The sequence below is a fragment of the Rhynchophorus ferrugineus genome, unplaced genomic scaffold, assembly GCF_030347505.1.
Source record: "Rhynchophorus ferrugineus isolate W39M unplaced genomic scaffold, kcgeb_rfMv2 rfM1, whole genome shotgun sequence".
In the NCBI taxonomy this organism is placed as follows: Eukaryota; Metazoa; Arthropoda; class Insecta; order Coleoptera; family Curculionidae; genus Rhynchophorus; species Rhynchophorus ferrugineus.
In genome coordinates, this window is record NW_027472580.1 from 51,486,130 (window position 1) to 51,500,705 (window position 14,576).

A 14,576-nucleotide genomic window follows, 5' to 3' on the forward strand; every position below is an offset into this window, starting at 1 on the left:
TCTTTAGACATTAACTATCGAGACTACAATGTCTCAGACACGTTATAATTTTATTCCGTTTTGTAAAGTAAGTTGCGTAAAATTGCCACAGAGAAACAGGCAGAATTTGTCTTAAATCTAATTTAATTACCTATGTATTCAAGTCTCATCCATCCCAACTACTCACGGCCAATAAACGGCGTATGCTCACACGGCCATTGTGACAATTTAGTTCGTTCTCGAATTACCAAGTCTTCTAGTTCGGCTATGAAACAAAAAGTACTAAAAGAATCTTTGACGAAACATACTTTTGCTTTTTTTTACTCACTTCAGTGTGGCTAGTGGTACGTGAACTTAGTAGCGTTCCGAAATTACCTAAAGAAATTGTGCTTAACTAAAGCATTAGAGTAGTTTTCTGCAAAAATAGCCGGCCAACAGGCGCGGCCTAAATCGAGTGCATCATCAAAATCGACAAAATCATCGATAAATGCAGCAAAAATATCAGACCAGCAAAAAGACGAACATATAAGGCATCTGGAAGTACAAATTGCGATACTGCAAAATCAAGTGTCGCAATTAATTAATACAAAAATTACGACCGGCGAAACCGACAATGAAATGATTGACTCCGCAAAATCGGATTCCGGCGCAAGCACAGACAGTGAAGGGGAATTTCAACCTGTCCGCCGAAAAAAAAAGGACAAAGAAGGCAGAATCAACTACTACCACAGACGGGGAATCAACCCAAAGCAACAGAATAAAGCAGCAAGCAAAGAGACAAGCTGTGGAAGAAAATAGGGGTGAGTCTGCTTTTGATACATTGTATACTAGTAATATCCCTCCATAATCATATCCATATAATATCCATAATCTATGTTGAACGATGGAAAACAAAGAGGGGAAAACCAATCCCCATCGTGCAAGTGGTTGTTCCTCGAGAAGAACGCCGTATCTTCGCGGTCGACCACCTAATGCATCAGGTGGTAAAAGCCACTCCGGCCTGCGTCAATGGCGCAGGCAAACACGACTCATGCACCTGTCCCAAAGACAGAAATTCCCCGCCAAAATGCGCCAACTGTGGAGAACCACACACCGCAAATTACTCGCGATGCAAATGCCGACCTACTCCAAAAACAACCTAACCCAAAAGACTAATCCCTCCCCCAACTCATGTATGGAGAACTCAGGATAACAGTCGTCTGGCTAGTCCTTCCACTATAACACAAACCCGATCTCCATTGGCGAAATACTCTCCAGAACATCTTCAGATGATCAAGGAGACCATTTTCAACGCCATCAGCACACAGCTATTGGAAGAATTACTATCGGCTGGCCATGGTTAATTCTTCTCCACGATCATTAATAGTAATGTCCTGGAATGCAACTTATCATCGCACTGTCGACCCATAATGTCGACATATTGCTTCTCCAGAAAACGTTTCTGAAACCCTCCATCCGCTTTAAAATTCCTAATTACTCAATTTATCGAAACGACAGAATAACAGGCCACGGCGGTGGCACAGCCATCGCTGCTAAAAATAACATCAAGCACATCCAACCGCAAGCGCAGCCTCTCTCAGATCTTGAACATACATCCATTGCAATCGAATCAAATAGCAGGCGAATTCAATTCACTTCAATCTATCGAAAAAACGATAGATTCATTTTTATGAATTTAAGTCATTATTTCAAGGAAATACCTCCAAAATCGTCGGAGGAGACTTTAATTCACACCGTCCACTTTGGAGCACAAGTAGACCAAACACTGCTGGTGCGGGCATCGCCGGGATAATAGATGAGATGGAACTTGGGCTAATTGCTCCAAGCGAACCAACTCACTACTTCTCCAATCGACCAACAATAATCGACTTTTTCATCTATCAAAATTCGAATCAAGCCTCTGACCTGCAAGTACTCCAAGATCTCGATTCCGACCACAGGCCAATCCTCCTCACCATCAGCGACTTTCCACTGAGGTCCATTGTCCCTAAACCCATGAAAACCACCGACTGGAGTTTATTTCAACTCGAGCTTCAGCGGACCGGTCCTATCCCAAGTATCAATTCTTCAGACGATCTAGAAAATGCAGTAACGAAACTCACTCTACATATTCAGACAGCCGCAGTCAGAGCAACTAAAACAAGTAGCACTGAACCGTTTCAATTTAACCTCCCTAGAGAATTATCAGGCACTAGAACCGATTAGCGAGAGGAGCTCGCGCCTCATTGGACCCAGAGGATAAAGGCATGGCGCATCGCGCAATCAGAGAAGTCAGGGACAGAGTTAGAGCTTGGAATGAGAAGAAATGGGAATCATTTCTTCAAAAGCTAGGCAACCCCTCTTCCCCAAATGACCTCTGGCGCGCCGCCAAAAGCGTAATGGGGAAAAATTCGAACACAATCCCCCCTCTGAAGGCTGGTTCCTCTACGGATATCGCCCTCACAAATCCAGAAAAAGCCGAGCTCCTCGCAAACGCGTTCGAAAATCAAATGAAATGCAATCCATCTCTGGGCCCACCCCAACAGACATTATCCATCATAAACGACACTATCTCCTCTTTAAAGACGAAAGATTTCCAGTCAGTTCATCTTCTGAAGAGCCTAGTCTCTCCCAGAGACCTTCAGCTCTCCATAAAACGTCTGTCCTCCAAAAAAGCTCCAGGCCCTGGTGGTATAACAATAAACTATCTAAAAAACCTCTCCAGCAAGCAATTATCTGAACTTGCTAACATTCCATCCTGAGGTTAAAGCATTTCCCAAAGTCCTGGAAATATGCGCTTTCCTAAAAAAAATGCCAAGTCTAACCCTTCTGACTACAGGCCAATCAGTCTGATTAGTTCATTCTCCAAACTTGCCGAAAAGGCGATATTAAACGCCTTAAACGATTTCACAGACTCACATCACATAATTCCAAACGAACAATTCGGTTTCTGTGCTAAACATTCATGCCTTCATCAAGCTGCCCGCGTCGCAGCAACTATCCACCAGGCAATGATAAAAGGTCGAAAAACAGGAGCCACGTTCTTAGATGTCTCCAAAGCTTTAGACCAAGTATGGCATCACGGCCTAATATTTAAAGCTAAAAAATTAGGTCTACCGAATGATCTAATATATTCATATTTGGATGGTAGGTCCTTTCAGGTGAGGATCAGTGACGCAGTCTCCTCTCGTAAACAAATCTCCGCAGGAGTACCCCAAGGCGCTCCTTTAGCCCCAACCCTATTCAACCTTTATATGGCTGATTTCCCGCTCTACAAACTTTCCCACACAGCATTTTATGCAGATGATACCGCTTTCTTCACAAACGGTTACTGTCCCGACGCAATACGCAATAGACTCCAAGTACAACTGAACTAAGCGATAGTTTCGCGCCTATCGCCTCCAAATCGACAAAGTCCCTATCCCTTGGCTCCAGAAAGTCTCATACCTCGGTCTCCAGTTTGACCGCAGATTTCAATGGTCTGCCCAAATCCAGCACGCCATTTGCAAAGGAAATGGCGTGTACAGCCTATTATTTCCTCTACTCTGCAGAAAAAGCAAACTCCCAATCCCACAGAAAGCGACTCTGTATAAAGTGCTACTACGGCAGTCCTAGTCGTAACCCCAGGGTCTCTGTCGCCCGCAAAACAAACATATCCCGAACCTGAAGCGACATCAACCGAAGACTATTTGGTTCTAGCTGGTCAATCTAGAAAAGGAAAAGAAAAAAAAACATACTTTTGCCAATAAAGACAACATCAAATTCATACTAATCAAAATCGTCATTTCAATAATGTACAAATGATTGGAATAAATTTCATCATCTATTTCAACATTGTAATTTTAGTAACGTTGTTAAATTTCAATACTTCGAGATATTGAGGCAAGGCTTTCATTATTTTTATTTTGACAGGATGGGGTGGTTTCAACAATTACTCATACGCTGGCAACATATCATTACAGCCTTCAGTGTTCACAATAATATAGGGGCAAAAACGTTTCAACTTTGACCACTTTTACACACCTACATGATTAGATATACTCACACAATATAAATATTCTTCTAATCAAGATTTGAGTGTAACAACTCTCCTATAATTGCAATCGGTGGTTGAAATATTCGGTCTCTTTTTATACAATAATCATTTAACAAAAGGTTGGTTGTCTTCTACAAATTACAATTTAATAAATTTTCAAGTTTAAAAATAATCATATAATCATCACTATGATTACAATAAATCACTATGATTACGAATTGACATCCTTTTTCTGGTAATTTGACAAGTACATCGCGTATCAGCGATGTGGCAAGTGGTAATCATCAACGAAAACTAAACAAATAAAATAATAATTCATTATTTAACGTACAATAAATCACTCGATCATTCTGACAAGTTTAGAACTCGTCAACATTGTTATAACGAACTATTTATATTATATAGTAAAAGAGAAAATTAATAGACAGTTACAACGTATTAAAATAATAAAAGGGTCGAAATCAAAAGTAGGTGATACTTAAAAACAATAACAGTTGAAGTAGTAATATATAACCTTATATAAACTACAAATGTATGCCATATTTTCGACAATAAAATCGTGACCTTATACTATGTAGTGAAGAGTTTGGGGAGTTTTGAATCATATAATTGAATTGATATTCTCTTACAAACATTTTTTTCATTTTCCTTATATTTTTACGGAAGTTAAATAAGAATTATTACTATTAAATAATTTCACATAACCTGTAAACTCAATAATATAATGCAAAACAATAAAAACAAACAATTATCGCGTGTATTATTGGCAGTAAAGTCGTGACATGTTTAGATCTTGAAAGACATGCATTATTATTTTTAAGTCATGTAATTGAATGTGAAATAGAGTTAATTTAAAATAATTTACGTGACCTGTGATTATCAATATATCTCGCTTAAAGGCTATATAAATCATTAACAAATATTTCAATATTGATCTAAAATTATTCTAAAATAGACTAAAGATCAAGTCACCAATAAATTATTTAATTATAATTAACAATGATAGATTATTTAAGTTCAATTTAGTAACTAAAAGTAAGATTAATAAAAATTTAATAATAATTAAATTATGTATCGAATTTAGGTTTGACATAAATTTGACAGAAAGGTGTCAACACTTTTAAGAAAATACGAATAAAACTATTCAAGTAAAATATTAAAAGTATTATCTCAGTAGAAGGGTCAGTTACTTAATATTCAAAGTGCGGTAATCAGCTTTTCAAGTTCCTCAAATTAATCTTTTTGATTTTAGAAATTCAAAAATAAATCTTTTCGTAACTAAAACATTAATAAACCTTATTTTCAATTTAATGTCTAGAATAATTTAGGAATGTTAGATGACTTTAATAATTTATAGTCTAGTAGTCTTATTATATTTTAGTCTAAAATTAGCAGAGGTAGGTCTATGTAAAATAAAATTAAATTCTCCTATTTTCAATATATTCCATATTTTTGGCTGATATATCGATAATTTTTTAGCTAGTGAATTTTGGTATTTAGTTTTAAAGATCCATCATTACTCTAAAATATTTAGAAAATGTATATATTTTTTTCCTCCGTAATATTTTTGAAAAAATATCGAAAACGCTATATCGGTAATTTTTTAAATATCTATGTAACGAAATATCTATAATTTTTAGGTGGCCAAAACCCCTAATCAGGGGTGTGCAACTACAATGCTAAGTGGTGGGGCAAAATCTTGTTTAGTCCAATCATTGGTGGCGCTGACAACGTGAATTTGATTGGTTAGTTTAAAAATATTATATAGAATCCTGTAAGGAAAATAATTTGCTTTGATTGGTCAGCCATTTCACGTGACTATTTTATGACGTCACATTTGCTGGCCAATAATATTTGAATGAAAATCGAATTTAATTTAAAAAACTAATTTATTAAAATAAAATCCTATACAAATATACATAAATGTAAATAATATAAATAATAGTAAAAAACAACAGAAATATACATAATTGCAAAAAGCAAAAATAAATAAACTACAAAAATGTAAATAAAAAAAATTAAAAGCCCCATACTCCAGACAAAATAATTAAAATACTCTTCTATAACGCCTGCTCCCTTTTTCGTATTTGTTTAGTGCCATCAATTTTATAGGATCTATTAGAGTTCTATCTTGTATTTGTGCTATACTGAAGGTAAACTTTAAGTCCTTCCCTGTTAATATTGAATTAACTTGTTTAACCCAAAAATACAATGAACATTTGACAATAAGATTTAAAATGTGGTCTTCAAAATCGCTATGGACTGGGCAGTTGAAACGTTTAAAATTTATGTGTTTTTTTAAGACATCTCTCAGAATAACAGATATGCTATTTTTATGACAAAATCTAGGTATTAAATAAAAGAGATAGCTTAAAGATCTACAAACAGTATAGTAAAACAGTCTTGATGGAGTTGTTAATTTGGGTCTACGCGGCTGCATCGCTTCTATAAAATCAGTATCGAGTTTTTGATCTGTGGAACTACTTAATGTAGAATGTAGACAGATATTGCACGTTGTCTTTTTTCTCAGAAGTTTTATCAAATAGCCTGAAATATAGACTAACGTGCAACGTTCCACTCTTGTTTTCCTCAGAGCAAAGTTCTCTGGAACTGAAAATATAGACTCAACTGGTGATTCTACAACCTCTGGTGATGCTACATCTCCAGTTAAAAAATAATGTAAGTTATCTAAAGCGCCAACATGTTCATCTTCTTCACAATTTGCTCCGGGCGAATGATGTGAAAAAAATGAAATGATGAGCCCTTTTAGAAATTTCTCGAACATACTAGGGGAAGGATGCTGTTTCTACCTCTATGACCTCTAATAGATCCAACAAAAATCTTTAAGCAATTTTGGTTAAGATTTGTTAAACAAATGTAGTTATTTGTAAATTTAGACAAAATAGATTTCTTTAAGTTAATAAATCCCCTAAAAGTAGCAATTACATTTTTAATTGATGGCACCATAACAAATATTTTCTTAACAAGGCAATCAAATTTAAATATATAATTCCTCTACTATAAAATGATTGAACACTGATTGTTCTAAAAAGTTAAAGTATTGCAAATATTTTAGGGATATTTTACAATTAAAAGTAGTATTTATTACTACTAATTATCCAGTTATATTAATTATTACCTTCTTGTAAGACTTCTTTATGTAGAGACATCACATTGACAACATACGCACAACTTGGTAGATTAATTGAATTTTATTACTACTAACATCTTCATAAGTTTTTGAGTTTCTGTAAACAAACAATATATAAACAGACATGTAGTAGATAGATAATTTTATATGTACCTGATAAAACCAATGATGGATATGCATTTACCCAAATACCTGTTCGTGAAGGAAGGATAATTCTAAATTTTTCACTAATATGTCCATAACAAACACCATGACGTTGATATATTTGCATTGTGGTTTATCCAGGTAACTTACTATTATTTACTTGATCAACCCATTTTTGGAAAGTATCGAGATCATTCTTTGGGAAACGATGTCTAATTTCCGTAGTAGAATTTTACCCCGGTACACTACATCTTTTACTACACTGACGTATTGTCATCAATTTTTATATTATTACCCCATAATAATTAATGTAAAACAGAAAATATGCACAACGTAAAACGAAAATTTCGTGATCTAAACAAAAACCATAACCTACAAACAACAAACATAAAAATGGACGCCTATAGAAAATGCTGATTTCACACAATTTGATCGACCAATCACATTTCATGTTAGTGGCGGCACCTGCAATTTAAACTGCCAATCACAATTTGCGATCGCAGCGCTACAGTTGATTGAACTAAACAAAACATTTCCCCAAGGTCGCCTATACTGTGAAATTTCTATTTTTTCTATGCCCCTAATCCTCAATGTCACGATAGGAAGAGGGTATAACATAACCTCATTAAATTTTTAAATATATATGGTGGATTTGAGTTGATTAAAGTATCTAGACTGTATAGTTATATTTATAGTTAGAACTTTTTTAAAAATATTACTTGGCTTTAATTTATCTGTAATATTTTAATATGGATGATTTAATGCCCGCATTTGCTGTATATCAACAAAAAGAATTAAAGAAGCGTAAAAGAAACCGCGAGGTGAAAACAAAAATTATGAAGGAGAGGCCTGCCAAAAAAGTAAAAGAGTCTGTAGATGTATCTGATACTTCAAAAAAAACTAATTCAAAGACTAAAAATATCAAAAGAAAGAAATTGCAAAAAAAAAATAAATCTCAAAGCAAAGATAGTGATAAACTCTCTTTTAATGGTGCTTCACATTCTGATGAAGAAATTCCAACATTGATCCCAATTATTGATAAATTAGATAAATCCAATACACTAATTAGAGAAAATAAGGAAAGTAAAATAATTAAAAGTATTTCATCGTTAAATTCTAATTTAAATCCGGTAACTCAAAGTTTAGCGGTCTTTAAATGGATATTAGATCCGATTAAGCCTAGGGATTTTTTTGAGCATTATTGGGAAAAAGATGTGTTGCATATTGAAAGATCAGATAGAGATTATTTTAGAGATTTTTTCAGTTCCAGTAAACTTGATAATATACTTAGAGAATATCCATTACATTTTACTAGGAATGTTGATGTTGTAGTTTATGAAAATGATAAAAAGGAGGTACTTAATCCTGAAGGTAAATTTTTTATTATCTATTTTACTGACTTATAACATTTGCCATTATTTAAAGGGAGAGCAGTTGCTTCTCAGTTATGGGATTATTATTCAAATGGTTGCAGTATTAGAGTATTAAATCCTCAGACTTATGATCAACATGTTCATTTTGTAATTGCAAATTTACAAGAATATTTTGGAACCATGGTTGGTACTAATGTTTATTTAACACCACCAGCAAGTCAAGGATTTGCACCTCATTTTGATGACATTGAGGCTTTTATAATTCAGTTAGAAGGTTCCAAGCATTGGAAGTTGTATAAACCAAAGTAAGCTTATATTATTTTTAATTAATAAAACATTGATATTAATATGTGCCAACACATTTGTTCTTCGTTATGCTAGAGATGAAGATGTACTAACGAGAGAATCAAGTATAAATTTTAAGGCTAAAGATCTAGATACTCCATTTATGGAAGTAACATTAAATGCTGGGGATGTTCTTTACTTTCCACGAGGAACAATTCATGAAGGTTTAGAGCCCTTTATTAAGAATCCCATTTTATTAAGAGTATTTAATTTTTCAGGACATACTTTCGAAGAGAATCATTCATTACATATAACGGTGTCGGTTTATCAACATACTGCCTATGTTGATTTAATGGAGCATATATTACCACAAGCATTAAGTAAAGCTGCAGCTAATAATATTGAATTTAGGTATAAATATAGATTGGATATACTATAACTTTGAATTTTCTATAACATATTTTATTAGGAAAGGGTTACCTTTACATTATTTAAAACAGTTGGGATTAGTAAACAGGAATGAAGATTCCAACAAAAGGAAAATGATAATAAATAAAATAAAATCTCTAGTAAATACACTTGTTGATTATATAGATGTTGATTCTGCAGCAGATAGGTTGGGAAAAAAGTTTATGCATGATGCAATGCCACCTTTATATTCAAATGAAGAGGCACAACATTCATCAAAATATGATGGTGATTATATGAAAAATGGGAAAGTTTATAACAGGTACATTTTAGTTATACAGAAATATATATAGAAAAATTATTTTGCATTATTGTTAAATTTTGTTTGTAGGTTTGAAATTAGCAGTGATGTAAGTGTGAGACTTCTAAGATATTATGTTGTTAGAGTAGTGAAAGAGGAAGATAGTTACAAGTTATATTATTGCACAGAAAATGCAAAAAGTTATCATGGAGAAGAGGAACAGTGGCTGGAAATAGACAGTGCACTAGTAATAGGAATTGAGGTTTTACAAAAAAAGTATCCAGAATTTATTAGTAAGTAAATGAAAAACTATTAATTGATAATTTGCTTATTAATAGTATTTGTTATATTCAATATTTTTCTCGAAAAAGCTAGTAACCCCAAATATGCACTACAAATGTTCTTTATGTTAACCATTTAAAAAAATGGGATGCTAATAAATCAAAACTGTTTGAATCTCAATGTTGAGAGAAGCTATGTTGCAACAAGATTGCATTAAATGTTAGACTAGCAACTGATCCCTGTTTTCACTACCACTTCTCAATCAAATTAAGAATTATTAATTAAACATCATGCCTAGTGTACTGCAAGTTCTAAATTGAATTTTTAATTTATAGGCGTTGAAGATATACCAATACAAGATGAACAAGCCAAATTACAGTTAGTGTCAGATCTATGGGAAAGAGGCTTGCTTGTTACTGAATCACCTCTATTAAATATATCATCTGATGTTGATAGTGAAAATAGTAGTATTGGCAGTGATGATTTAGAAGAAATAATAGAAAGCTATAGTGAATAAATAAAAATGTATTTTTGTTGTATATCACTTTAAAAGCTATTAAAATTTGTGTATGTATAAAAATAAGTTCTAATGTTATTAAAAACTAAACCAAGTTTATTCATGTATAATAAAGTCTATGCTATTTAATAATGCAATATTAGTTAAGCCATTGGTTAGATGTATTAAGTCATTGAAATTACAGCCAACAATAATATGCAACAAAAAGTTTTTCTTTTTGTTATGATCACTGAGTTAAAATTTCTTCTTAGTTTGCTAAGAATGTAAGTTCCAAATTTTATTAATGTTCATGTCTTGGGTTTTTCAATGTGGGCTGTGTGTTAGATGTTGAACTTCATTTTATAATTTGAAAGGCCTGTGTATGTTGGTAAGTATAGCCTTTAAAAACAAAATAAATTTACTTTAAAATTATTTTGATGGAAAGAGCTAACGATTTATCGAACCGACGGTTGATCTTCAATATAATGTTAGAACCGATCTTGTAGAATCGATTTGGTGAAGGTGTTCGGGCAATTAAAATACTGGATTCAACTGAGTCGCTCTCTATTTATTTTTATAAACAATTTGGCGAAAGAAGGCGGGATTTTCATCCTGTTCGGATGACGCGAGATTTGAATATTTCACGGCTAAGCAATTATGATAAGTGAATATCGGAAAATTGAATTAATTCAAAAAAGAACAGGGTTATGATTTTCCTGGGATTATATCAACAACGCTAGTTATGGAATGTGTAGGATTAAGAAAACAACTTTTAATTTATTTTTATGGAGGTGGCGATTTATTCAATCGTTGGCCTAACGTTACATATATTCGGCTGAATCTGATTGATCCGGTCATTCGGTTAGTTGTTTCTGCAGAGAAATTCGATTTCAGAAATATTGGCCAATTCACTTTACCTGTGCGAAAGATAGTAGGAAATCGTTCACGTAGCATTTCCATCAGGGCGTTCACTGTGTACCACGTTTTCTTGAAGCATAGGTTTTCCACTTTCAAATGTATTAAATGATAGGATGAAAATCCGCATGAGACAATATACTCGTGTCATTATATTAAGCTTTTCCAATAAAACAGCCAATGCATATCATAGATGATGTCGAATATACTGCCTAATGTAGTTTCTAAAAATGCAAAATTCGTTTTAAACTTCAGCGTTAATTTGATGCGTCGGACTATGTATCTGATTTAGTTTATAAAATTCGATTTGTGTTGGTACTGGTCGACTCTGTTGTCAAATGTTTAAAGAAAATTCTTTAAAACACTAGTGATAATAATTAGAAGTTACAAATCGGCAACAAAATTCTAAGTTAATGCAGCAACATTGTGATGTTTTGGCGTCGTACATTTTGATGATATGCATTGGCCGTTTTATTGAATAGACTATATAAAGACGATTATTAGTAAGAACGAAACGTATAAAGAAAAAAATGCTTTTTCTGAAAATGGAAGAAAATAACGTTAATTAGATTGCAAAATAACGCATTCCTTATTCGTTGAAATCATGGCAATACTTTAATAGAATCCACAGGTGCTTAGGATACTACGAGAGATACCCCCACTAATAAAACAGTCAATACACGCTATAAATAACGTCGAATATGGTGTTAATTGCAGTTTGGAAAAATGTAAGATGTTTAAAATTAAACTCGGAGCAGATTTTTCCTTGAGTGAAAGTGCAAAGTATAATTCTATGGAGGTCTTCGTATAATTTATTGAATAAAACTATATTTCCCTTAAGACTTTATTAATAACACTAACTATTTTACATCTAATTAACTAATGAAAATTTATGAATGTTTGATTATTGAATGGATGATTGTTGATTGAATGTAAGATGCTTGAACGTCGAAAGATGAATGCCTCTGCTATCTATTTTTCTCGTTTTTGGTTAATCTTATTCTGTGGCCAGTTCGCGATAAGAAGAAGAGGCTTGACGTCATAACAATGGTTTAACCATTGTTATACAACCTAACCTGACATTTTTCTATTTATTGTACGAATGTTCGTCTGGTCGGTCGTAATGTATGTCTGTTGATGCGATGTTTTGTCCGAACACTCATTACTATTTTGTGGAAGGAATTCGCACGGGAACTGAAAACACTGGTTGAATAAAAATTTGTTTATTTCGATGTTAAATGGTACATCTGGTCGACGGGGGAGTGGACAGCATATTGGGTTAGGCAAAAGGAAGCACGGCAGCGCTGTGGAAGTGGTACTATTACAAGGATGTAGAGAAAAGAAAAGTTCAAGTTGTCTTTCCGAGACATATCTGTACCACACCTGTGCTCCGTTGAGGCAGATTGGACGGACTAGCATTTTATACATCGTCGCTTTCTGTGGGATTGGAAGTTTGCTTTTTCTGCAGAGTAGTGGAAATAGTAGGCTGTACACGCCATTTCCTTTTCGACGCAAGTGGCGTGCTGAATTTGGGATGACCATTGGAATCTGCGGTCGAACTGGAGACCGAATTATGAAACTTTCTGGAGCCATGAGATAGGGACTTTATCGATTTGGGGGCGATAGACACTGAACTCCTTCTTGCGGTGGAATAGAATAGCTTGAATTTTGCTCGGGTTTATCTGTAGCCGCCAAAATTTGTACCACGCTATCGCTTGGTTCAGCTGTACATGGCGAGACGTCGTCGCGGTATTTATATAGGTGAACTTTGAACTTGATGTAGGTGAATACGTGGTAGCCTAAAGGCTTGTATTGGTCGCTACATTAGCGTTATTGAGTTTATTTAGTGTATACTAATGTTAATCATGGCACGTTGAAGAGTGAATTTTCGATATTCATTGATTTCGTTTGTTTGATTTAAAGAAATCTGCTGCCGAAGCTCATCGTATACTTTTAGAAATCTAAAATTTTGAATCGTTTCGACATAACGGTTTCATTGTTTGCTAGATAAAACAGTAATATAGTAGTTTTTTGTGTCTAGCGATGAAAAGTAGTGTTACGAAAATCCCAAGTGTGAAACGTCATGGGTTCATCGGGTCCGGGATCTTCGATCTCGAGGCAGAATATTTGTGGTCATATAGACTTGCATATCGTGTAGTATATTACGAACTGTTAAATCTTTATTGCGGATGGCTACTAACATCGATCGATTTTTGTTACCATAACACATCTTTATTAGATGGCGACTGTGACGCTATTGTATATGGTTACGATTATAATATACATGTAAATAACATAATATGAAATAAAACGGGCAGTGTTATATATTATTTATATTGATATAAGAGCCAGTGTAGAAAAAAGAAGAAGAGTTAATAGAGGGCGCTATAATTTGTATCGAGTCTATATGAAAGACCAGGGAGCTAAATAAAGTTTCACTTTTGTTCCAAGGTTATAAGTGGTGTTATTAATTCCGTCCCTTCTCGAATCATAAGTGATTCGTAACAGGCAGGACTAAACAAACATATATGTATACAGATCTATATATAATAGTTATTGAAATAAGTATAATTAGGTATTTAGAGTAAGTGCAGATGGGACAGATTGTATGGAATGTATTATCTAAAAGGACAAGTGGATTTAGACAGCAAAATTTGCGTAGAGATCATGATGGTTAAGGATTCCAAGGAATCTCAGGAGCTTGGGCAAGTTTTGAGTAAGTCTGACAAATGGTGAGGGAAATCAAGTTTGATCAAGCTCTCAATGGGATCAAAGAATGGAATGGTCAATTCTCTGAGTGTTTAGAGCCACAACATCTCTGAGAGTATTTGGTTGTGGAAAGGATAAAAAAGGAGAAGAAATAGTGTTTTATTGACAACAACTTCTTACTATCTTCCAGCCCAGCAGAGCCATTCAATTTAGATTTAATAAAATGATAAATTTGGCCATGATAATAACCATTTCACTTTCCTTAATTCCATGACACGGAATTCAGGCAAAGGGAACTATGCTACTTAGCGTGGTAAGTCCGTGCAGATTAACCATTCATTCGCCGCATTAAAAACCATTCAAGAGATATCCAAGTGGCAAACAGTTCAGGAGTGAAAACTGTGGTGTGCTCGAGTAGGCTAAAAGTTTAGGGAAGTGGAGATATATAGACTAGCCGTACCACATCCTCATTGCTCCTTGATCCATCGGTGTAGAGGATTTGGGACTGTGTAGCTGAT

At 34.1% G+C, this 14,576-nt stretch overlaps 2 protein-coding genes and 1 long non-coding RNA gene across 3 annotated transcripts; 1 reads left to right on the forward strand and 2 right to left on the reverse strand.

The window, feature by feature from the left end:
* Positions 1-106: 106 nt before the first annotated feature.
* Positions 107-3,743, reverse strand: LOC143203936 (uncharacterized). Its single transcript, XM_076416310.1, has 4 exons — positions 3,696-3,743; positions 3,406-3,643; positions 308-354; positions 107-244 (listed from the first exon to the last, which is right to left on the reverse strand). The coding sequence occupies exons 1-4, from the start codon at positions 3,741-3,743 to the stop codon at positions 236-238; spliced, it is 342 nt and encodes a 113-aa protein (XP_076272425.1). The 3' UTR covers positions 107-235.
* A 2,121-nt stretch (positions 3,744-5,864) lies between these two features.
* LOC143206965 (uncharacterized) lies at positions 5,865-7,710 on the reverse strand. The gene is made up of 2 exons (XR_013008575.1): positions 7,299-7,710; positions 5,865-7,242 (listed from the first exon to the last, which is right to left on the reverse strand). It is a non-coding gene; the product is annotated as an uncharacterized LOC143206965 (long non-coding RNA).
* A 216-nt stretch (positions 7,711-7,926) lies between these two features.
* Positions 7,927-10,587, forward strand: NO66 (Bifunctional lysine-specific demethylase and histidyl-hydroxylase NO66). Its single transcript, XM_076419857.1, has 7 exons — positions 7,927-8,660; positions 8,715-8,967; positions 9,044-9,171; positions 9,226-9,358; positions 9,417-9,677; positions 9,747-9,949; positions 10,274-10,587. The coding sequence occupies exons 1-7, from the start codon at positions 8,039-8,041 to the stop codon at positions 10,453-10,455; spliced, it is 1,782 nt and encodes a 593-aa protein (XP_076275972.1). The 5' UTR covers positions 7,927-8,038; the 3' UTR covers positions 10,456-10,587.
* Positions 10,588-14,576: the final 3,989 nt, after the last annotated feature.